This window comes from Bolinopsis microptera, chromosome 11 (assembly GCF_026151205.1).
Source record: "Bolinopsis microptera isolate Bmic1 chromosome 11, MBARI_Bmic_1.0, whole genome shotgun sequence".
Taxonomy (NCBI): Eukaryota; Metazoa; Ctenophora; class Tentaculata; order Lobata; family Bolinopsidae; genus Bolinopsis; species Bolinopsis microptera.
In genome coordinates, this window is record NC_087082.1 from 303665 (window position 1) to 327497 (window position 23833).

Genomic DNA, 23833 nt, shown 5'->3' on the forward strand with positions numbered 1-23833 from the left:
CTCGGCGCGCGTCCTGGTGGGTTGTAAACCTACAAAATACCGACAGCACTAAAGTCTAAACTGGTGATTATAGAATACCGACAGCACTAAAGTCTAAACTGGTGATTATAGAATACCGACAGCGCTAAACTGGTGATTATAGAATACCGACAGCACTAAACTGGTGATTATAGAATACCGACAGCACTAAAGTCTAAACTGGTGATTATAGAATACCGACAGCACTAAAGTCTAAACTGGTGATTATAGAATACCGACAGCACTATTAAAGTCTAAACTGGTGATTATAGAATACCGACAGCGCTAAACTGGTGATTATAGAATACCGACAGCACTAAAGTCTAAACTGGTGATTATAGAATACCGACAGCGCTAAACTGGTGATTATAGAATACCGACAGCGCTAAAGTCTAAACTGGTGATTATAGAATACCGACAGCGCTAAACTGGTGATTATAGAATACCGACAGCACTAAATTCTAAACTGGTGATTATAGAATACCGAAAGCGCTAAAGTCTAAACTGGTGATTATAGAATACCGACAGCGCTAAACTGGTGATTATAGAATACCGACAGCACTAATGTCTAAACTGGTGATTATAGAATACCGACAGCGCTAAACTGGTGATTATAGAATACCGACAGCACTAAAGTCTAAACTGGTGATTATAGAATACCGACAGCGCTAAAGTCTAAACTGGTGATTATAGAATACCGACAGCGCTAAACTGGTGATTATAGAATACCGACAGCACTAAAGTCTAAACTGGTGATTATAGAATACCGACAGCGCTTAACTGGTGATTATAGAATACCGACAGCACTAAAGTCTAAACTGGTGATTATAAATTACGTGCACTGTGCAGTTTGGAGGTGTGCAGTTCTGGTTATGATCCATGGGTCGTGAGTGCGTTTTAGTGAACAAATAAACTTGTTTCTACATTTTATTTTATTTTTGGATTTTTGAATAACTAGCATTGTTGTTGCTGCAAACAAAAACATAAACATTAAACATACCTGAGTCCTGACTGTACCTATGATATAACTACAAACAGACAAACAAACAAACCTTACGACTAAAACATTACTACAAACAAATAGACAGACAGACAAACCAACACGTACCTGGCAAGGTTAGAGACAAACCAACACGTACCTGGCAAGGTTAGAGACAAACCAACACGTACCTGGCAAGGTTAGAGACAAACCAACACGTACCTGGCAAGGTTAGAGACAAACCAACACGTACCTGGCAAGGTTAGAGACAAACCAACACGTACCTGGCAAGGTTAGAGACAAACCAACACGTACCTGGCAAGGTTAGAGACAAACCAACACGTACCTGGCAAGGTTAGAGACAAACCAACACGTACCTGGCAAGGTTAGAGACAAACCAACACGTACCTGGCAAGGTTAGAGACAAACCAACACGTACCTGGCAAGGTTAGAGACAAACCAACACGTACCTGGCAAGGTTAGAGACAAACCAACACGTACCTGGCAAGGTTAGAGACAAACCAACACGTACCTGGCAAGGTTAGAGACAAACCAACACGTACCTGGCAAGGTTAGAGACAAACCAACACGTACCTGGCAAGGTTAGAGACAAACCAACACGTACCTGGCAAGGTTAGAGACAAACCAACACGTACCTGGCAAGGTTAGAGACAAACCAACACGTACCTGGCAAGGTTAGAGACAAACCAACACGTACCTGGCAAGGTTAGAGACAAACCAACACGTACCTGGCAAGGTTAGAGACAAACCAACACGTACCTGGCAAGGTTAGAGACAAACCAACACGTACCTGGCAAGGTTAGAGACAAACCAACACGTACCTGGCAAGGTTAGAGACAAACCAACACGTACCTGGCAAGGTTAGAGACAAACCAACACGTACCTGGCAAGGTTAGAGACAAACCAACACGTACCTGGCAAGGTTAGAGACAAACCAACACGTACCTGGCAAGGTTAGAGACAAACCAACACGTACCTGGCAAGGTTAGAGACAAACCAACACGTACCTGGCAAGGTTAGAGACAAACCAACACGTACTTGGCAAGGTTAGAGACAAACCAACACGTACCTGGCAAGGTTAGAGAGCTCTTCAACTGGTACTGAGGGTTCTGACACGTGTTCAGTTAGTATTGGTTCTCTGCTGGAGCTGGATATGGACTCTCCTATAGCTTCTGCAAGCTCTATCACACCAGAACCTGGGGGGAGGGGTTGGTTAGTTACACTCCTATAGCTTCTGCAAGCTCTATCACACCAGAACCTGGGGGGAGGGGTTGGTTAGTTACTCTCCTATAGCTTCTGCAAGCTCTATCACACCAGAACCTGGGGGGAGGGGTTGGTTAGTTACTCTCCTATAGCTTCTGCAAGCTCTATCACACCAGAACCTGGGGGGAGGGGTTGGTTAGTTACTCTCCTATAGCTTCTGCAAGCTCTATCACACCAGAACCTGGGGGATGTGGTTGGTTAGTTAAACTGTACTGTACTGTACTGTACTGTACTGTACTGTACTGTACTGTACTGTACTGTACTGTACTGTACTGTACTGTACTGTACTGTACTGTACTGTACTGTACTGTACTGTACTGTACTGCACTGTACTGTACTGTACTGTACTGCACTGTACTGTACTGCACTGTACTGCTTTGCAGATTGTTAATGCACGCATGGGGTGGGGATGTATCTTGTCTTTAGAACCCGTAGTTTTACATTACGGAAGGATGAACATGCCTTAAGGGTTGGTGTTTTAACGCTAACGAGTCTATAAGTAGGTGAATATATTGAAGATGGTATAATGAATTATTAAATAAAATATAAACAATTAAGTGATGAATATCACTGTTATGGATGCGTTACATATTGTGTATTGTGTAACTACTAACTCCGGATAGATTGACCTAAATCCTTGGATAGTTTCTTGAAATCGTCCACTAAATCAAGATTTAAAGAGAAAGCATCCATCCGACAGGGGGGGGGGGGGGGGGGGTACCAATCTGACAACACTAACAAGACGCAGTATAATTAAACACCTTAAAAACGCTGTACTCGAGTTCTACAAAACGTAGTGTAAGTTAATGAGCAATAAAACAACAAAGCTGGACTGCCAAACAGTGCCAACCCCTCCCTCCGTAAACACTATCTAATGATACACTAACAATTAAACATTCGGCAATCAAAAGGCCCATCAACGATATAATTCGGAATAAGTACCTAAATGTAAATGTACGTGTATGCCATGCTTCGAGAGGTGGCTGAACCGACTAGAGACTAATGTGACTAACTAGTTTAATCAGATTTAAATGTATTGTAGGTCAAATTAAGGTAACTCAAGTACCGAAACTACGGCGTGCAGCATCGGGCAGCATGCTGAGCTGATTCATTTCGAGTCGGGAAAATGAAAAGCAGTGGGAGAATCGACTCTAGTATCGACTAGAGGGGTAGTGTACCCCAACATATCGGGGGTAGTGTACCCCCCAACATATCGGGGGTAGTGTACCCCCAACATATCGGGGGTAGTGTACCCCCAACATATCGGGGCACCGATACATTACCCCAAATATGTTGGGGGGTAATGTACCCCAAAATATCGGGGGTGGTGTACCCCCAACATATCGGGAGTATAGGTAGTGTACCCCCAACATATCGGGGGTAATGTGCCCCTCTCTTCTGGAGAAGGCCTCTTAACCACTTAACGATTTTTGATGAAATATAGAAACATGGAAGGCAGAACCTTTAAAATTTCTGGGGATATCTTTGCAAAACATGCACATTGTGCATCGTGGTGTTACCCCCACCCCCCAAATATAGGGGGTAGTGTACCCCACTCATACTTAATTTCTTAAACTGAAACCACGTTTCACAAGACATAATATTAATCAATACTAGTCAACTGTAAAGAATTAAGAATCAAATTACAAAAAATAAAAATATGATCTAAAAAACCATACTGTACAATTCTATAGTGAAATATTTCAATAGTAATATTATGACATATAACTACGTATGGTTGTGTAGCGTGGTTGTGTAGCGTGGTTGTGTAGTGTGGTTGTGTAGTGTGGTTGTGTAGTGTGGTTGTGTGGTTGTGTGGTTGTGTAGTGTGGTTGTGTAGTGTGGTTGTGTAGTGTGGTTGTGTAGTGTAGTTGTGTAGTGTGGTTGTGTAGTGTGGATGTGTAGTGTGTGTAGTGGTTGTGTAGTGTAGTTGTGTAGTGTGGTTGTGTAGTGTGGTTGTGTAGTGTGGTTGTGTAGTGTGGTTGTGTAGTGTGGTTGTGTAGTGTGGTTGTGTAGTGTGGTTGTGTAGTGTGGTTGTGTAGTGTGGTTGTGTAGTGTGGTTGTGTAGTGTGGTTGTGTAGTGTGGTTGTGTAGTGTGGTTGTGTAGTGTGGTTGTGTAGTGTGGTTGTGTAGTGTGGTTGTGTAGTGTGGTTGTGTAGTGTGGTTGTGTAGTGTGGTTGTGTAGTGTGGTTGTGTAGTGTGGTTGTGTAGTGTGGTTGTGTAGTGTGGTTGTGTAGTGTGGTTGTGTAGTGTGGTTGTGTAGTGTGGTTGTGTAGTGTGGTTGTGTAGTGTGGTTGTGTAGTGTGGTTGTGTAGTGTGGTTGTGTAGTGTGGTTGTGTAGTGTGGTTGTGTAGTGTGGTTGTGTAGTGTGGTTGTGTAGTGTGGTTGTGTAGTGTGGTTGTGTAGTGTGGTTGTGTAGTGTGGTTGTGTAGTGTGGTTGTGTAGTGTGGTTGTGTAGTGTGGTTGTGTAGTGTGGTTGTGTGGTTGTGTAGTGTGGTTGTGTAGTTGTGTAGTGTGGTTGTGTAGTGTGGTTGTGTAGTGTGGTTGTGTAGTGTGGTTGTGTAGTGTGGTTGTGTAGTGTGGTTGTGTAGTTGTGTAGTGTGGTTGTGTATCGTGTACTAACTTGCTCGCTTGAAGAGCTTATCTGCCATCTCAGAGAACAACCACACAAAAACAAGAACTAAAAATTCACTGCAGCTGGTTACGGAACAATTAATGTCTAAACAACTACAGTAAACTCCAAGCTCCTCAACAATACTACCGAACAATCAAACCTCAGATAAAGATCAAGACTAGTGACAAACAAGCTATATAACTAGTGACAAACAAGCTATATAACTAAATAAAGGCAGAGTAGTGAGGCCGCGTCGTGTAGTAATATTGAAGAAACAAAGTGTGACAGTCTGGTAAACAGCACTAAGCTGCTCCTGCTACATCTATAAGTAGTGTAGTGTGGTGTGGTTGCTGCTCTATAAGGCCTAATTCAGGTCGGTAACTACACTGCCCTCAGTACAACAAGCAATATAGTGAGATTATTATAGTGCATATAGTGCATATAGTGTTTAAGAGAGTTCTCTGGCAGTTACGAAACTCGAGAGACTGTGGGATACTGAAGGGAAAGGAAGCAGTTCTAACGAGCTCTTCTCAAACACAAGGATATAACTTGTGAACTCGGCTAGTATATATGAAACATTTGTCATGGAGTTGTAGAGCGAGTTATGTGCCTCGCCGGGCTAAAGTAGTGGATGACCTTGCTGTACGGCAAGTTAAACAAGGATCTGAAACTACTAGGTTCCGTACAGACTCAACTCTGCACCCGTGTCAATATGTTCATTATATGCAAGCCTCTTGATTTATATCTGCAGTACAACAAGCAATATAGTGAGATTATTATAGTGCATATCTGCAGTACAACAAGCAATATAGTGAGATTATTATAGTGCATATCTGCAGTACAACAAGCAATATAGTGAGATTATTATAGTGCATATCTGCAGTACAACAAGCAATATAGTGAGATTATTATAGTGCATATCTGCAGTACAACAAGCAATATAGTGAGATTATTATAGTGCATATCTGCAGTGCACTAGTACTTATTATAGCCTTATAGTGCATATCTGCAGTGCACTAGAACTTATTGTGTAATATCTGTGCACTAGTACTTAATACTTATTATGTAATATCTGTGCACTAGTACTTAATACACTACCCCCTAATTACAGATTACTCAAGAGTACAAATGTTTATTAGTATTATGATATTATACTTCTCCAGTGGAGAAGTATAATATCATAATACTAATAAACAATCTCCACGCAGCACTCCGGGATGTAAACAATAAAGCACGCGCCGGCTAAATTGGGGGCCAAGTAGCTATATACAGGGTGAGTTGAAAATAGTGTGTGGAATGTAAATGGCTCTAATTTGTTTGACAAATGAAATTTCCACTTAATTTTTGCATATTTAGGTAATGAAAATATATAAATATTATAATAATACAATAAAAATACTTAACAATTAATAATTTGCTCAACCCATCGTCCTTTATTAGCTAGGACATGTTGATAACGTGTAAGACAATTATCTACAGCCGACTTGACTGCATGAAGTTTGATCTTTCAGGCTTCCCTTCTGATGTTTACTTTTTATTTAGCTCCTCTCTTGTTTTGGGAGTGGGATTAGTGTAAACCTTACTCTTAAGGTACCCCTGTATATATATTAAAGTCATTATTGTAACGGTATATTAGAACCAGACAGAAACAAAGTTTGAAGGGCCTGAACGGAACCCCTCGGTTTCAGTTCCTTGTTTAACACTGCCGTACAGCAAGGACATTCACCGAGTTCGCCAAGGATGGGCACATAGCTCACTCCACAAGATGCTCCGTCAAATGTTGCTTTTATACCGAGAATCTACAGGAAATATTTCCTTGTAGGTTTTAGAGGGTGATCTGTGAACAGATAATTACCTCATTCCCAACTTATAGGAATTAGAATTCCTATACTATCCCAACGAGCTACACCAAGCATAGCTTAGACGAGAACAACCGGCTTGCGTGGGGGAGAAGTATAGTGTATAGTGTATAGTGTATAGTGTATAGTGTATGGTGTATAGTGTATAGTATGTATAGGGGAGAAGGCATACATCTATGTTCGGGAGCTTTTCGATCGCAAAATTAATGTGATGGAATTATTATGTATTTGAATGTGATTTAACTGCAACCTTTCTGCTGAATTTGTGCAGCCATTCTGCTCCCGACCATGGATATAAAGCAGTATTCCACATTATACTAATAAACCCACGGGTTACATAATAATATGATAATATATTGCGTTTATAAATATAACTCAACCATTCTAAAAGTAAAGTATTACTTTCAGACACACAGTATTACTAAGATAAGACACACTGCGCACACTGTCTCAACTCACACTCACCAGTTTCGTCTGTGACGATATATCGGACATGCGCATCTGACCGCCTTCCTCTAAACTCACCGACAAGCAGGAAATGCGCGCCCCTCATTCTGCACGTGCATTCAGCTTACCCCACGCGTGCAACAGACAAATACACTCCGCAAACACACGTTACGTTCAGTTACTCTGCACGTGCAATGTTCAGAGTAATGATTGAACACAAGTAGGGGCCACCCATTTTTATTCTAGATCAGGTATAAAATGTTAAACATCAAACTAATGAAAATGAGAAACTCGATTTCAAACGCAACAGAAAACTGTGGGTAAAATAGATTTCCTCCCAGAAAGCCCCCACAAACATATTTATAACATCCATCCAGGGAGAGAACAAAATATTCATCTCTCACCTCTTTCTCCGCGACCATCCTGGAGGGGAATGGGGTAAGAATAGTCGACGCATCACAGAGGCAATCAGAAATCTTAAAGGTGACAATGAAAAAGCTGATTTCTGGATGAGATCAAGGGAAAACAGAAACAACAACTTCTACCCGGGGGATCGGATATCCCACACGACTATTTGTTTGTCCCAGATCAACATCATCTAAATGATAGAGGTATCAGAGTAATCATGTGGATCGCAAAACCTCTTGATCCTTAATGGACGTACCATCGGTGACTCTGCTGGAAAATACACATGCTACATCAATATTCTTTCTTCACCGTGTCAAGAGCCTCTCAGTGGGTGAGCACACTCTGTTCTCCGACCACAATCCAGTCTTTCTCAGCCTTTGGCATCGACGCAGGGCCCCTCAAAGGAATAGTCGAGCTCCAGTATTAACAAGGAAGCTCCCTTTTGATACAAGATCACAGAAAACGGTTTAGCCAACTTCAAAAAATCATTTGAACAGCCTGAGTTCATTCAAAGAATCTCCCATCTGACCAAAGATGTCGAATCCACTCCAAAAACCCACGAGGCAGTTGAAGCACTGCACTGAGTAGGCAAATTACAGAACTCATAAAATATGATGTCGCTAAAAAAAGAGCTCGATATCTCTAAACAGACCAAGAATCCAAAACTTAAGTTCGACTCATGGTTTGACGGCAAGTGTCATACTGCACGACGCTTTTTCAAACAGTCAATAAAAATTGTCGAAAATAATCCTGATAACCAAAGGATCAAAACACAGCATCATGCCAACTCTGAGGATATCGAAAGATTTTCAATAAGAAAAGGGATGACTTCTTCAATAGTCTTAACAAGGATATCAAAAACAGTAAAACTAAATCCTGGAGAGATTTCAAGAAGCTTATGAGCTACAAGAAGGAAGAAGTCCAAACTGAAACGGAGCAACTCAACTCCTTCCATCAGTTCTACTCTGAGCTATATTATGACAATCATCCAACGCCATAATATAGCTCAGAGTAGAACGCCAGCTTTGTAATCGTGAGGTTGCGAGTTCGAATCCCGCTGTCTGCCTGGTCGTGGGGTGAGCGTCGTTGACGTTCAGCTAAGGATCCTGAGTGGTCTATGCAGCCCCCCGGTCTACTCAGCCGAATACTCGAGAAATCGGGTGTGAGGGTTAAATGAGGAGCTACCCATTGCAGCAATGTCTCGGGCGAAGAAAGTATGGTACACACTACCTTAACCGTCACTGGCCAAATGAATCCTTCGGCTTCCTGTAATTGGCTGGTTACAATTGTAATACTCCGAAGTAAAATGAGTGTGAGATTTATTAAAAAAAACCGTAGACACCCTCACTAAAAGAGCTCTCCTCGAAGAAGCCCACGCCCTATCCGAGGGATCTGCTCCTAATGAGTCACTGAACAGCCCATTTACATTGGATGAGCTGATCGCTGCGCTAGGCGACCTCAAATCAGAGCATCTTCTTTATCATCAGCAACGAAATGCTCCGGCGCAGGGTCTGAGCGTAAATTTGAGGTCGCTCCTTCTCAAACTCTTCAATTTGTGCCTGGAGACAGGAGTTTACCTCTGGAAAAAAAGTGTGATCACACCAATAGACAAAAAAGGGTGCATCAGGAACCCTGACAACTATAGAGCAATAGCAGTTTGTAGCTGTATCGGAAAACTGCTCTCTGCGATGCTGCTATCTCGGCTTGTTACTCACCGCCAAATTTCTCATCCTGATCCACCTAACGAAGCAGGTTTTACCAAAGGAAGCTTATGCAACGATCATATATTTACGCTGATGTCTACCATTGAAAAGTACAAGAAGTTTAAGAGTAAAATCTATGCAGTCTTCATTCTTTCGAGTCTGCATACAAGCCCTTATTTTCAAACTAGCCTGCTTTGGCGTCAATGGTGGCTACTACGACATCACCAAAGATATGTACAGCAAATCAGAGAGTCATATCAAGATGAATGGTAAAATCAGTGAGGCATTCAATATCCTCAAAGGGACTGAACAAAGACACCCACTTAGCCCCGAGTTTTTCAAAGTTTACCTTAAAAAGCTTTCTGACCTCCTTAACGAAGCTACTGCGAACTGCCCAACACTTGCTGGACTTTCAGTGACTCACCTAGGGTGGGCTGATGATCTAGTTATACTTGCCCTAGATCCTGAGTCCCTCCAAAAGTTGCTTACGATTATTGGGAACTACTGTAACGAATGGGGTCTGGAAATCAACATATCCATTCATGGTCTTCAACGCTAAAGGACCAGACATTCCAAACTGGCGTCCTTCCATTCACGACAGAGATATCGAGATCATGCTCTCCAGCTACTGCTATCTTGGAATTATTATAAGCAGCACAGGGAAATTTCGGCAAGCAATTGACTCTCTCTACCGTAAAGGACTTGGAGCTTACTTCAGCTTGAGAAGCACTTTAGACCGGAGATTCGTTGATGCATCCTGCATCAACAAATTATTTAAGACCCTTGTTAAGCCAATTCTACTTTACGGCTGTCAAGTTTGGGCCCCGGTTCTACCCACCGTCAGTAAGGTCCTTTCTAGCTTCAGCAAGTTTCACAATCTTGATCATGCGGTCTCTCACATCGCTAAACAGCAACTTGAGCAAGTGCCCCTACAACACCTGAAATACCTTCTTGGTATAAACAGAAGGGCAGTCGATGCTACAGCCTGGGGAGAAACTGGCTCATACCCAATTATTGAAATGTTGAAACTGAGTACTAAATATTTCAAAAGAGTTATGAGCCTCCCCTCTACACAACTAGTCAAAGCTGCAATGACTGAGCAGATTGACCTCAAATTGTCATGGTTTGTAGGCATCGAATCAGTCATTAAGTCATTCAACAACATCGACCTTCTTGAAAGGAATTCATCATCGCTGTTGAAAGAAACCTTCCTCGCGGACTCCTGCAGTCCTAAATTAATCACAGAGAACCTGCAAAAACAGTTCCGCGATTCCTGGGGTTCTCTTGTGAAAGATTCTAGAAAGCTATCATTCTACAGTGACAAAACAGAATTTGCATGGGAGCCCTATCTAATCCACGCTAGGTCTTTCCAGGACAGAAGGGCAACCACAAAGATTCGGTCCAGTTCTCATCACCTTATAATTGAAAGGGGGAGACAAAACTCCACTTGAAGAAAGGACCTGCAAGTAGCAACTATTGCGAGCTGAACACCAACCAGCTATTCATCGAGGACGAGAATCATATGCTAAGGATCCTGAGTGGTCTATGCAGCCCCCCGGTCTACTCAGCCGAATACTCGAGAAATCGGGTGTGAGGGTTAAATGAGGAGCTACCCATTGCAGCAATGTCTCGGGCGAAGAAAGTATGGTACACACTACCTTAACCGTCACTGGCCAAATGAATCCTTCGGCTTCCTGTAATTGGCTGGTTACAATTGTAATACTCCGAAGTAAAATGAGTGTGAGATTTATTTAAAAAAACCGTAGACACCCTCACTAAAAGAGCTCTCCTCGAAGAAGCCCACGCCCTATCCGAGGGATCTGCTCCTAATGAGTCACTGAACAGCCCATTTACATTGGATGAGCTGATCGCTGCGCTAGGCGACCTCAAATCAGAGCATCTTCTTTATCATCAGCAACGAAATGCTCCGGCGCAGGGTCTGAGCGTAAATTTGAGGTCGCTCCTTCTCAAACTCTTCAATTTGTGCCTGGAGACAGGAGTTTACCTCTGGAAAAAAAGTGTGATCACACCAATAGACAAAAAAGGGTGCATCAGGAACCCTGACAACTATAGAGCAATAGCAGTTTGTAGCTGTATCGGAAAACTGCTCTCTGCGATGCTGCTATCTCGGCTTGTTACTCACCGCCAAATTTCTCATCCTGATCCACCTAACGAAGCAGGTTTTACCAAAGGAAGCTTATGCAACGATCATATATTTACGCTGATGTCTACCATTGAAAAGTACAAGAAGTTTAAGAGTAAAATCTATGCAGTCTTCATTCTTTCGAGTCTGCATACAAGCCCTTATTTTCAAACTAGCCTGCTTTGGCGTCAATGGTGGCTACTACGACATCACCAAAGATATGTACAGCAAATCAGAGAGTCATATCAAGATGAATGGTAAAATCAGTGAGGCATTCAATATCCTCAAAGGGACTGAACAAAGACACCCACTTAGCCCCGAGTTTTTCAAAGTTTACCTTAAAAAGCTTTCTGACCTCCTTAACGAAGCTACTGCGAACTGCCCAACACTTGCTGGACTTTCAGTGACTCACCTAGGGTGGGCTGATGATCTAGTTATACTTGCCCTAGATCCTGAGTCCCTCCAAAAGTTGCTTACGATTATTGGGAACTACTGTAACGAATGGGGTCTGGAAATCAACATATCCATTCATGGTCTTCAACGCTAAAGGACCAGACATTCCAAACTGGCGTCCTTCCATTCACGACAGAGATATCGAGATCATGCTCTCCAGCTACTGCTATCTTGGAATTATTATAAGCAGCACAGGGAAATTTCGGCAAGCAATTGACTCTCTCTACCGTAAAGGACTTGGAGCTTACTTCAGCTTGAGAAGCACTTTAGACCGGAGATTCGTTGATGCATCCTGCATCAACAAATTATTTAAGACCCTTGTTAAGCCAATTCTACTTTACGGCTGTCAAGTTTGGGCCCCGGTTCTACCCACCGTCAGTAAGGTCCTTTCTAGCTTCAGCAAGTTTCACAATCTTGATCATGCGGTCTCTCACATCGCTAAACAGCAACTTGAGCAAGTGCCCCTACAACACCTGAAATACCTTCTTGGTATAAACAGAAGGGCAGTCGATGCTACAGCCTGGGGAGAAACTGGCTCATACCCAATTATTGAAATGTTGAAACTGAGTACTAAATATTTCAAAAGAGTTATGAGCCTCCCCTCTACACAACTAGTCAAAGCTGCAATGACTGAGCAGATTGACCTCAAATTGTCATGGTTTGTAGGCATCGAATCAGTCATTAAGTCATTCAACAACATCGACCTTCTTGAAAGGAATTCATCATCGCTGTTGAAAGAAACCTTCCTCGCGGACTCCTGCAGTCCTAAATTAATCACAGAGAACCTGCAAAAACAGTTCCGCGATTCCTGGGGTTCTCTTGTGAAAGATTCTAGAAAGCTATCATTCTACAGTGACAAAACAGAATTTGCATGGGAGCCCTATCTAATCCACGCTAGGTCTTTCCAGGACAGAAGGGCAACCACAAAGATTCGGTCCAGTTCTCATCACCTTATAATTGAAAGGGGGAGACAAAACTCCACTTGAAGAAAGGACCTGCAAGTAGCAACTATTGCGAGCTGAACACCAACCAGCTATTCATCGAGGACGAGAATCATATGCTCCATTTCTGCCCCCTAGGGAAAAATCCAAGGGACAAATTTCAAAATCTCAGTGGAAATCTACTCAACAATGTCGGTAATGGTAGCTTCAATCTTGCCTCCACGTTCATGTCGCAGCCCGATCGCAAGGATAATCTCAGTGATGAGGACGTAAGTTTGATCAAACTCTCGACCAGCACCATTAACAAGATCTACAGACTAACCCTCAACTTCAAAGACAGTCTGAAAGCAGATAACTAGTTTCCTTTTTCAGTATTTTATTCATCTTTTTTCTTTTTTTCTTTTTCCTGTCCTCTCTTTTTCTCCTCCCAGCTTTGAATCTGTGATGGATGTGATGGAAAGCTTGCAGTCACTTTTATCCCTACATGGGCTCCCGACCGTGCATCCATGTAGGAGCTGTGGGGCCTTCCGAGTGATAGGGTTACAGTGACTGCTAGTAGAGAAAATATGAAGGTTCCACCAGTAGACATAAGTATCGAAAGCAGGGCATTGGCTCCGAGGCGGGGTATCCGTGAGAATCCTGGTCGTAATCAGCTCTGTTTCAGTGTATCCTGATGCCTGAAATCTCGGACACGGGACACTGCCTACGTACGGGGTAGTCAGCCACGGATGGTTTTGTCTATGAGTTTAACTAGTAACTAGATTCCCGTACTGTAGTGCGATTATCATCAGTTAGAGGCTGTAACAGTACCCCCCCCCCCCCTAGTTACTGTCTTACTCTCGACTTTACCTCCACAGTTCACCACGGTACCTAACTTGAAGGCCTCCTGCCGGGCAACACCGGCTCTCAGACACTGGCTAACTTACCGCGCAAGGCTTAGTTTCTGTGTCTTTTCCGTGGCCGTTTTGTGCCGCCCTCTCTGCTGTTTTCACGTTTGCGCTCACCCACTCCTCAGTCGGATGTTCATTTGACAGAGTTACTGGCTGGCACTCACAACATTTTCTCACTCACCATCACTGCCAAATCAAAATAATGCAATCAACATCACTATACACCCACGATCATAATATGATCAAAACACAAAGCTTTGAAATATAATTTTTCTATTTGAGATTTGAATAACATTACTGTAATGTTCCAAATTATATTTTAAATGTTAAAAAAAAAGAAATGAGTAATAGCAAACTTATCATAGCGATTATAAAACATCGAGGCAGTATTTTCATTATCATCAAGACATTCAGAGCAATTTCAGAATCTTAAAGTTTCTTCAGAACATTAACGTAGTCGCTCATCAGAAACTCATCAGTTTATTGAACTCTACCAGAATACTTATTTATCTGTTGCCTGCTTCCTAGTGTGGTGGTAGTGTGGTATCCTAGTGAGTAGTGACCACCTCTTATACCTGTGTACCTAGTGTAGCCTTAGTTCCCTCTTCTGATGAGCTAAATCTACCGACTGTACGGCTCAAGATGGACTCTGTTCTGGAGAAACTCTCAGATCTTAAGTTTAAGTAACGTTGCTATCACAAATTAAAATAAAACTTCATGTAACGCCTGGGAACACAATTCTGCGCAGAAATTTACGCTTAACGCTCGGTGAAAAGTTCCAGCTTCCAGAGTCTAAGTTCGAATTAACTCGATAAAATAAAAAGAAATATCAGTAAAAGAAATCTATTATGTACACAAAGATACAGTAGAGCAAAGTACAATAGAGTAGAGTCACATACATAGCATACGATACATAGCAACTCACTGTACAACCCACGTATTGTGAAGGGTGAAAATTAGAACTAATTATCGTTAATATCTACTTATAACTATCCACAACAAGGCTGATATGAACCGATCTCAAAACGAGAGCTGAATATCTCAAGCAAAGTCTAACTAAGAGGCGTGTACTACAGGAAATGTTTGCTTGTGTTTAACAAAGTCTAACTAAGAGGCGTGTACTACAGGAAATGTTTGCTTGTGTTTAACAAAGTCTAACTAAGAGGCGTGTACTACAGGAAATGTTTGCTTGTGTTTAACAAAGTCTAACTAAGAGGCGTGTACTACAGGAAATGTTTGCTTGTGTTTAACAAAGTCTAACTAAGAGGCGTGTACTACAGGAAATGTTTGCTTGTGTTTAACAAAGTCTAACTAAGAGGCGTGTACTACAGGAAATGTTTGCTTGTGTTTAACAATGGCTCAATGTTAAAATTATCTTATAATTCCTTATTAGGGACAGGCACCTGATTATACACAGGTAACCACTGATTCTAACATCGCTAATTAGTAATTACCTAATCAATTACCACAAACATTCACACTACTACTGTTACCACGGAAACTGCTCACAGTAGAAACCAAGAGAAACAAAGTGTTATATAATATAGAACGACAGTAATCGGATAGAGACAAAAAAACAGGCACTGAGCCAAAAATTAACAATAAACACCAGCAACTACTACTGTAACTAGCAAGTTTAGTTTTTCTCCCTTGCCTCAAAATTATAACTTCCGATAATTAACAGGAACAAGGTTAACCAGCGTGACAGGTGATGTGTCGCTAAATGCTATGATGTTGTGTGGTAAGCAATTAGGCATATTTACAACTACCTGATGTAACCAGGAATGACTATGTTAACCAAGTTTATCATGGCAACCATGGCAACTCCATAGTAACCATGGCAACTCAGCTCCGTTGCCATGAACGTGCGCGCGTATTTCGCGCGCAAGGTTCAAAGTTCAAGTTTAATATTGTATCTAATAATACGTAGGTTCACACAAACTGCTGCCACAAAAATGGAAACTAACAACTATTTTGTAGGTACTTATTATAAAATAATAACTAATAGGTACATGTTTTGTCACTTTACTAAAGATAATAAGTAAAATATGTACCTAAGCTAGACACTTACTTTGATCGATAGCTCCATCACTCCCCCAACTCTTGTCATCTTGTGTACGGGTTTTCCGTCTCTTAGCAACCGCCCTGCCAGAATAGTCTCATCAATAATCAAATAATATGGTAGTTCGTAATCATAGACCATACAAGAGATGATGCGTTACAGTGTTACACGTCGTTACAGTCGATCGTTACAGGCGTTACAGTAAAACTTTACATGAGTTACACGTTTAAACCCATGCAGCATCCACAAACCTAACTAAATACACGCTTTATACATTACACACGCTATACACATTATACACGCTTTATGATATGTCCACAAACCTAACTAAATACACGCTATATACATTATACACGCTTTATGATATGTCCACAAACCTAACTAAATACACGCTATATACATTATACACGCTTTATGATATGTCCACAAACCTAACTAAATACACGCTATATACATTATACACGCTTTATGATATGTCCACAAACCTAACTAAATACACGCTATATACATTATACACGCTTTATGATATGTCCACAAACCTAACTAAATACACGCTATATACATTATACACGCTTTATGATATGTCCACAAACCTAACTAAATACACGCTATATACATTATACACGCTTTATGATATGTCCACTCTTCCAAACTTACTTTAAATTGTTAAGTGCACTAAGCGAGGAACGCCGGAGTGACATTATTCAGCGGTTGCCATGGTGACTGACAAAATGTAACAAATGACTCGGTGTAACCTATCAGAATATAACAATATGTCAAATGTGCAGTAGCAGGTATAAGGTAATGTGTAGCAGGTATAAGGTAATGTGTAGCAGGTATAAGGTAAGGATATACAAGGACGAGATATAAGGAGGAGATACAAAGAGGAGATATAAGGAGGAGATACAAAGAGGAGATACAAAGAGGAGATACAAGGAGGAGATACAAGGAGGAGATACAAAGAGGAGATACAAGGAGGAGATACAAGGAGGAGATACAAGGATGAGATTCAAATAGGATATACAAGGAGGAGATACAAGGAGGAGATACAAAGAGGAGATACAAGGAGGAGATACAAAGAGGAGATACAAAGAGGCAATACAAGGAGGAGATACAAGGAGGAGATACAAGGAGAAGATACAAGGAAGATATACAAGGAGGAGATACAAGGATGAGATTCAAATAGGATATACAAGGAGGAGATACAAGGAGGAGATAAAAAGAGGAGATACAAGGAGGAGATACAAGGAGGAGATACAAGGATGAGATTCAAATAGGATATACAAGGAGGAGATACAAGGAGGAGATACAAAGAGGAGATACAAGGAGGAGATACAAAGAGGAGATACAAAGAGGCAATACAAAGAGGAGATACAAGGAGGAGATACAAGGAGGAGATATAAGGAGGAGATACAAATAGGATATACAAGGATGAGATACAAGGAGGAGATACAAAGAGGAGATACAAGCTGTGCAAGCTGTGGATTTGTGGCACAATGCTACGAGGGGGAGGAGGGAGAGAGGGGGGAGGGAGAGAGGGGGAGGAGGGAGAGAGGGGGAGAGGGAGAGAGGGGGGAGGGAGAGAGGGGGAGAGGGAGAGAGGGGGGAGGGAGAGAGGGGGAGAGGGAGAGAGGGGGGAGGGAGAGAGGGGGAGGAGGGAGAGAGGGGGGAGGGAGAGAGGGGGAGGAGGGAGAGAGGGGGGAGGGAGAGAGGGGGAGGAGGGAGGGGGAGAGGGAGAGAGGGGGAGGGAGAGAGGGGGAGAGGGAGAGAGGGGGGAGGGAGAGATGATATACAAAGAGGAGATACAAGGAGGAGATACAAAGAGGAGATACAAAGAGGCAATACAAAGAGGAGATACAAGGAGGAGATACAAGGAGGAGATATAAGGAGGAGATACAAATAGGATATACAAGGATGAGATACAAGGAGGAGATACAAAGAGGAGATACAAGCTGTGCAAGCTGTGGATTTGTGGCACAATGCTACGAGGGGGAGGAGGGAGAGAGGGGGAGGAGGGAGAGAGGGGGGAGGGAGAGAGGGGGAGGAGGGAGAGAGGGGGAGAGGGAGAGAGGGGGGAGGGAGAGAGGGGGAGAGGGAGAGAGGGGGGAGAGAGGGGGGAGGGAGAGAGGGGAGAGGGAGAGAGGGGGAGAGGGAGAGAGGGGGAGAGGGAGAGAGGGGGAGAGGGGGAGAGGGAGAGAGGGAGAGAGGGGGAGAGGGAGAGAGGGAGAGAGGGAGAGAGGGGGGAGGGAGAGAGGGGGAGAGGGAGAGAGGGGGAGGGAGAGAGGGGGAGAGGGAGAGAGGGGGGAGGGAGAGAGGGAGAGAGGGAGAGAGGGGGGAGAGAGGGGGGAGGGAGAGAGGGGAGAGGGAGAGAGGGGGAGAGGGAGAGAGGGAGAGAGGGAGAGAGGGGGAGAGGGAGAGAGGGGGAGAGGGAGAGAGGGAGAGAGGGAGAGAGGGGGGAGGGAGAGAGGGAGAGAGGGAGAGAGGGGGGAGGGAGAGAGGGAGAGAGGGGGGAGGGAGAGAGGGGGAGAGGGAGAGAGGGGGGAGGGAGAGAGGGGGGGAGGGAGAGAGGGGGAGGAGGGAGAGAGGGGGAGAGGGAGAGAGGGGGAGAGGGAGAGAGGGGGAGGGAGAGAGGGGGAGAGGGAGAGAGGGGGAGGAGGGAGAGAGGGGAGAGGGAGAGAGGGGGAGAGGGAGAGAGGGGGAGAGGGAGAGAGGGGGAGGAGGGAGAGAGGGGGAGAGGGAGAGATGGGGAGGAGGGAGAGAGGGGGAGAGGGAGAGAGGGGGAGGAGGGAGAGAGGGGGGAGGGAGAGAGGGGGAGAGGGAGAGAGGGGGAGGAGGGAGAGAGGGGAGAGGGAGAGAGGGGAGAGGGAGAGAGGGGGAGAGGGAGAGAGGGGGAGGAGGGAGAGAGGGGGAGGAGAGAGAGAGGGGGGAGGGAGAGAGGGCTGAAGTGATGATCTACAAATGTACGCATGACGCTGGATGATTGTGGTGGCCCTTTTATTTGAGAGGTTAAATACAAAATTCACAATGATCTTTGGAGGATACAAGCTGTGGGATCTTGACACGGCACTACAAAAGAGTTACGTAAGGGATATTTTTGGATTTATCAGCTGATGGAGTATGACGGTCTGGTCGTAATGGTTATAAATAATAGTACATTGTATTGACTGTTGTGGAATGGAGGATGTTGTTTTCTTGTTAGAGGACTTAAACGACTGTTTAATACACACGATGTGAATAATATAGATGGAAAGTTTTAGTTATATTGAATACTTTCATGTAACTTTGGGTGGGCCAAAAGTCAGTGTGCAAACGTTGGCCTTAATAAATAATAGCTCTGTCACTGAGTGCCCAATTGAAATAATTCTTTCTGGTATTATATGACTTACTATTACCACTGGTTCGAGGAATTTGTCGAATCGAAAAATATTCGTGTTCATTTTTTTTCAAATGAATGTTAATTTTTGCATTTATTTGATAGTTTGGATATAATATAATAGTCAGATCGAGCTAAATTTTATTGAATTGTGTTTGGCCATTCGAATAACGTTTGTCCTGAAAAAAATTAGAGTTGCAGCTTTTCAGATGACCGTAGTCTGGACTACGAGGTGGCCAAGGTTCAGCTAGTCCTTCGCCGATAGTTCTGTTATTAAATTTGGAAGTTATGAGTTATTGGAAGTTATGAGGACGAGCACTGTCCTGAACGGGTCTGTCTGGCATTTCTGATCAAACCAGGGGGAAAATAGGAGTTTCTTGTGTCTTGTTGTTAGTATGAAGTCGGAGTCCTTCAGCTGGTGAAGTATCCGGATCTGTAGAGATGTTCCAGTGGAGTGCGCTTAGTATGTAGTCGGAGTCCTTCAGCTGGTGAAGTATCCGGATCTGTAGAGATGTTCCAGTGGAGTGCGCTTAGTATGTAGTCGGAGTCCTTCAGCTGGTGAAGTATCCGGATCTGTAGAGATGTTCCAGTGGAGTGCGCTGCAAGTTGGTCGTACAGAAGAACGGAGGCCATATTGAGAATTATCTGTAGATTTATTGTTGTTTATTATTGTGTGCATATTTTAAATAAAGTTATTCTTTTGCGACAGTTATGTTTCACTTCATTTGCCGCCAGGAATTCTCTAATAATTCCTAAATCCTAAGGTTCAGGTAGCACGCTTAAAGCATGGCATGTACTACGTGATATCAGATTTACAGAGAGGGAATTTTGAAGGTAGCCTAATTAAGGTGTCGTGTCACATAATCACCCAATCAATTTTGCTAACAAGATAAACTAAATGCTTGATAACTCATTCATTTCAAATCTGTTTCACATAATTTTTTCATATGCAACATTTAATAATCTACCGTCTCTAAACAAAATTAGGCGTCCAGCATGTTCAGAGAGAACAATATAGGGGTTTTAATATTGAATGGACGTGGTCTAAAATATTCGAATTTTCAAATTTTGGCGACGGCATCCTCGAACAAGAAGGTACAGTATGCTATCTGCAAAGCAAAAGCTCTCAAATATAAAACACGGCGGAGGTATAAGACCAAACGTTTGCACACTGACTTTTGGCCCACCCTGTATATTGTACCGTCGTATCACGAAATCAATTCTAATATCAACATGCAAACAGTCTTAAATTATTTATTAAACATAAGTTAAATAAACATATCAAACAAATAAATGTTTAAAAGATAATTTGAGACCTCCGCATATTTATAGAGAACTATTAAAATTCAAAAAAAGTTAATGGGTAAGGATTTTTTTGATTTATCTGCCTGACTGGGCTCTCGCTGTCATAGATAAACCAGTAATGTGCATGATATGCGCTGGCATTGATAAACCAGTAATGTGCATGATATGTGCTGTAATAGATAAACCCGTAATGTGCATGATATGCGCTGTCATAGATAAACCCGTAATGTGCATGATATGTGCTGTAATAGATAAACCAGTAATGTGCATGATATGCGCTGTCATAGATAAACCCGTAATGTGCATGATATGCGCTGTCATAGATAAACCAGTAATGTGCATGATATGCGCTGTCATAGATAAACCCGTAATGTGCATGATATGTGCTGTCATAGATAAACCCGTAATGTGCATGATATGCGCTGTCATAGATAAACCCGTAATGTGCATGATATGCGCTGTCATAGATAAACCAGTAATGTGCATGATATGCGCTGTCATAGATAAACCCGTAATGTGCATGATATGTGCTGTCATAGATAAACCCGTAATGTGCATGATATGCGCTGTCATAGATAAACCCGTAATGTGCATGATATGCGCTGTCATAGATAAACCCGTAATGTGCATGATATGCGCTGTCATAGATAAACCCGTAATGTGCATGATATGCGCTGTCATAGATAAACCAGTAATGTGCATGATATGCGCTGTCATAGATAAACCCGTAATGTGCATGATATGCGCTGTCATAGATAAACCCGTAATGTGCATGATATGCGCTGTCATAGATAAACCCGTAATGTGCATGATATGCGCTGTCATAGATAAACCCGTAATGTGCATGATATGCGCTGTCATAGATAAACCCGTAATGTGCATGATATGCGCTGTCATAGATAGACCCGTAATGTGCATGATATGCGCTGTCATAGATAAACCCGTAATGTGCATGATATGCGCTGTCATAGATAAACCCGTAATGTGCATGATATGCGCTGTCATAGATAAACCAGTAATGTGCATGATATGCGCTGTCATAGATAAACCCGTAATGTGCATGATATGCGCTGTCATAGATAAACCCGTAATGTGCATGATATGCGCTGTCATAGATAAACCCGTAATGTGCATGATATGCGCTGTCATAGATAAACCAGTAATGTGCATGATATGCGCTGTCATAGATAAACCAGTAATGTGCATGATATGCGCTGTCATAGATAAACCCGTAATGTGCATGATATGTGCAATATGAAATAGTCTAGCTGTTCTTACAGCCAATTCAAACAAATTTATAAAAACAATAATGATGTTCACGCGGTGTGAAGACTATAGAAGGAAAATAGAATTTGATAATTTGGCAGAAACAAAGAGAGGGTATCAAGATAGATATTAAACAAACTCCACGCCATATAAGTGGAAGTATATAAAGAAATCAGTTAACTTGTCAGCTTTTAAAGGATCTGGACGGGAGTGTAATTGTCTAATGAAAGAGCTACTCTAGTAGGGTATACTACTCTGATGTCAAGGTATGAATCTGGTGACGGTAATGACTGCTAAGCGGAGCGAGGTCCTCTGATCGACTACCCTGACAACTGACGTGATCAGACATAAAGATGAGAACCCCGTACAAAAGATCAGATGAGTGGTGTACAAAACTGAAATAAATTAAGTGCAAGAACTGACGAATCACCAGCCTTTATTCTATATATATATCTTTATTCTGATCAAGTTTTAAAAACCAACCAATCTGACAGCTGCGTTTAAAGACAGGAGTATAATAGATGTGGTTCAAAGCTGCGGATAACAAAACAATGTCCTAGTCACATGACGGCGAACAACCAATGAGAATTCAGTATTTGGCCCATGTGAATTGTGTCACCAACTAGCCGATGAGAGAGCAGTACGAGTGTCACGTAGCCAGGGGGGGGGGGGGGGGGGGCTAGGGGGAGTGTCACTGTCCTATGAGATTGGTCTAATTATCATATCCTTTAAATCGGGGAGGGACAAGGTATTATTATGTATATTATTATTATATAGTTTTAATTAATGAGGCATAAAATGTAAGGTTCACTACGTTAAAGAGAATGTTTTATTTTTAACCTTATCGTATACACTACTACTCTAGTAGCAGGGTGTAGTTGAGTGTACACTACAAGGTTATTATCAAGTAATATGTCTGGACCCCCCCCCCCCAAGTAATATGTCTGGACCCCCCCCCCCCCCCAAGTAATATGTCTGGACCCCCCCCCCCCCCCCCAAGTAATATGTCTGGACCCCCCCCCCCAAGTAATATGTCTGGACCCCCCCCCCCCCACCCCCCAAGTAATATGTCTGGACCCCCCCCCCTCCAAGTAATATGTCTGGATGAACTCAACCGAAATGAGAGCGATACTAAACTAGACCAAACTAAAACAAACATTTTCAAAAATTTGCCAAACTGCGCCAGAACGTGGATCATCCCAAAGACAAAAGTGGAGAGTGCGATATGATAACTTGTTAGAGTGCGATATGATAACTTATATGATATAATCTATGATAACTATTATGAGTGCGTGAGTGGCTAATAACTCATGTTATAACGGCTGGAATATGCAGCTGTGTCAATACGTTAAATGTTACGCTCATCTCACGTTATGTTATGTTATGTAAATATGTGACTGTGAGAGTGGTGGTTTCATGTGGTCTTAATGTCGTGCATTTTTATATTCTAAATACTTGCATAATACTTAAATACTACTCAATGTTCTTATAACAAGTTGAGCCTGACGCAGATTTTGATAACAAAATTGAATTCTGTTTTCGTGAAACAGAAGGCGACTTTCACTAGTTGAAAAACATTGAGAAAATGAGAAAACGATAATGTTCTATAAATATTGTACTATTGAAACCAGCATCAAGGCCAGGGTGACTTACCAGGGTAGTAGGGTGACTTACCAGGGTAGTAAGGTGACTTACCAGGGTGACTTACCAGGGTAGTAGGGTGACTTACCAGGGTAGTAGGGTGACTTACCAGGGTAGTAGGGTGACTTACCAGGGTGACTTACCAGGGTAGTAGGGTGACTTACCAGGGTGACTTACCAGGGTAGTAGGGTGACTTACCAGGGTAGTAGGGTGACTTACCAGGGTAGTAGGGTGACTAACCAGGGTAGTAGGGTGACTTACCAGGGTAGTAGGGTGACTTACCAGGGTAATAGGGTGACTAACCAGGGTAGTAGGGTGACTTACCAGGGTAGTAGGGTGACTTACCAGGGAGTAGGGTGACTTACCAGGGTAGTAGGGTGACTTAACAGGAGGTCAGTAGGGTGACTTACCAGGGTAGTAGGGTGACTTACCAGGGTAGTAGGGTGA

General features: G+C 42.7%; 1 protein-coding gene across 6 annotated transcripts in view; it reads right to left on the minus strand.

The window, feature by feature from the left end:
- The window catches only part of LOC134823411 (uncharacterized), a 128235-nt gene that overhangs the window by 43524 nt on the left and 60878 nt on the right, over positions 1 to 23833 (minus strand). For all 6 annotated transcript variants that reach the window (XM_063834872.1, XM_063834870.1, XM_063834869.1 and 3 more), the window contains exons 10-11: positions 15811 to 15884; positions 2088 to 2214 (exon numbers count right to left, since the gene is read on the minus strand). In XM_063834872.1, coding sequence (XP_063690942.1) covers positions 2088 to 2214; positions 15811 to 15884 — 201 coding nt within the window. The remainder of the gene's footprint in view (positions 1 to 2087; positions 2215 to 15810; positions 15885 to 23833) is intronic.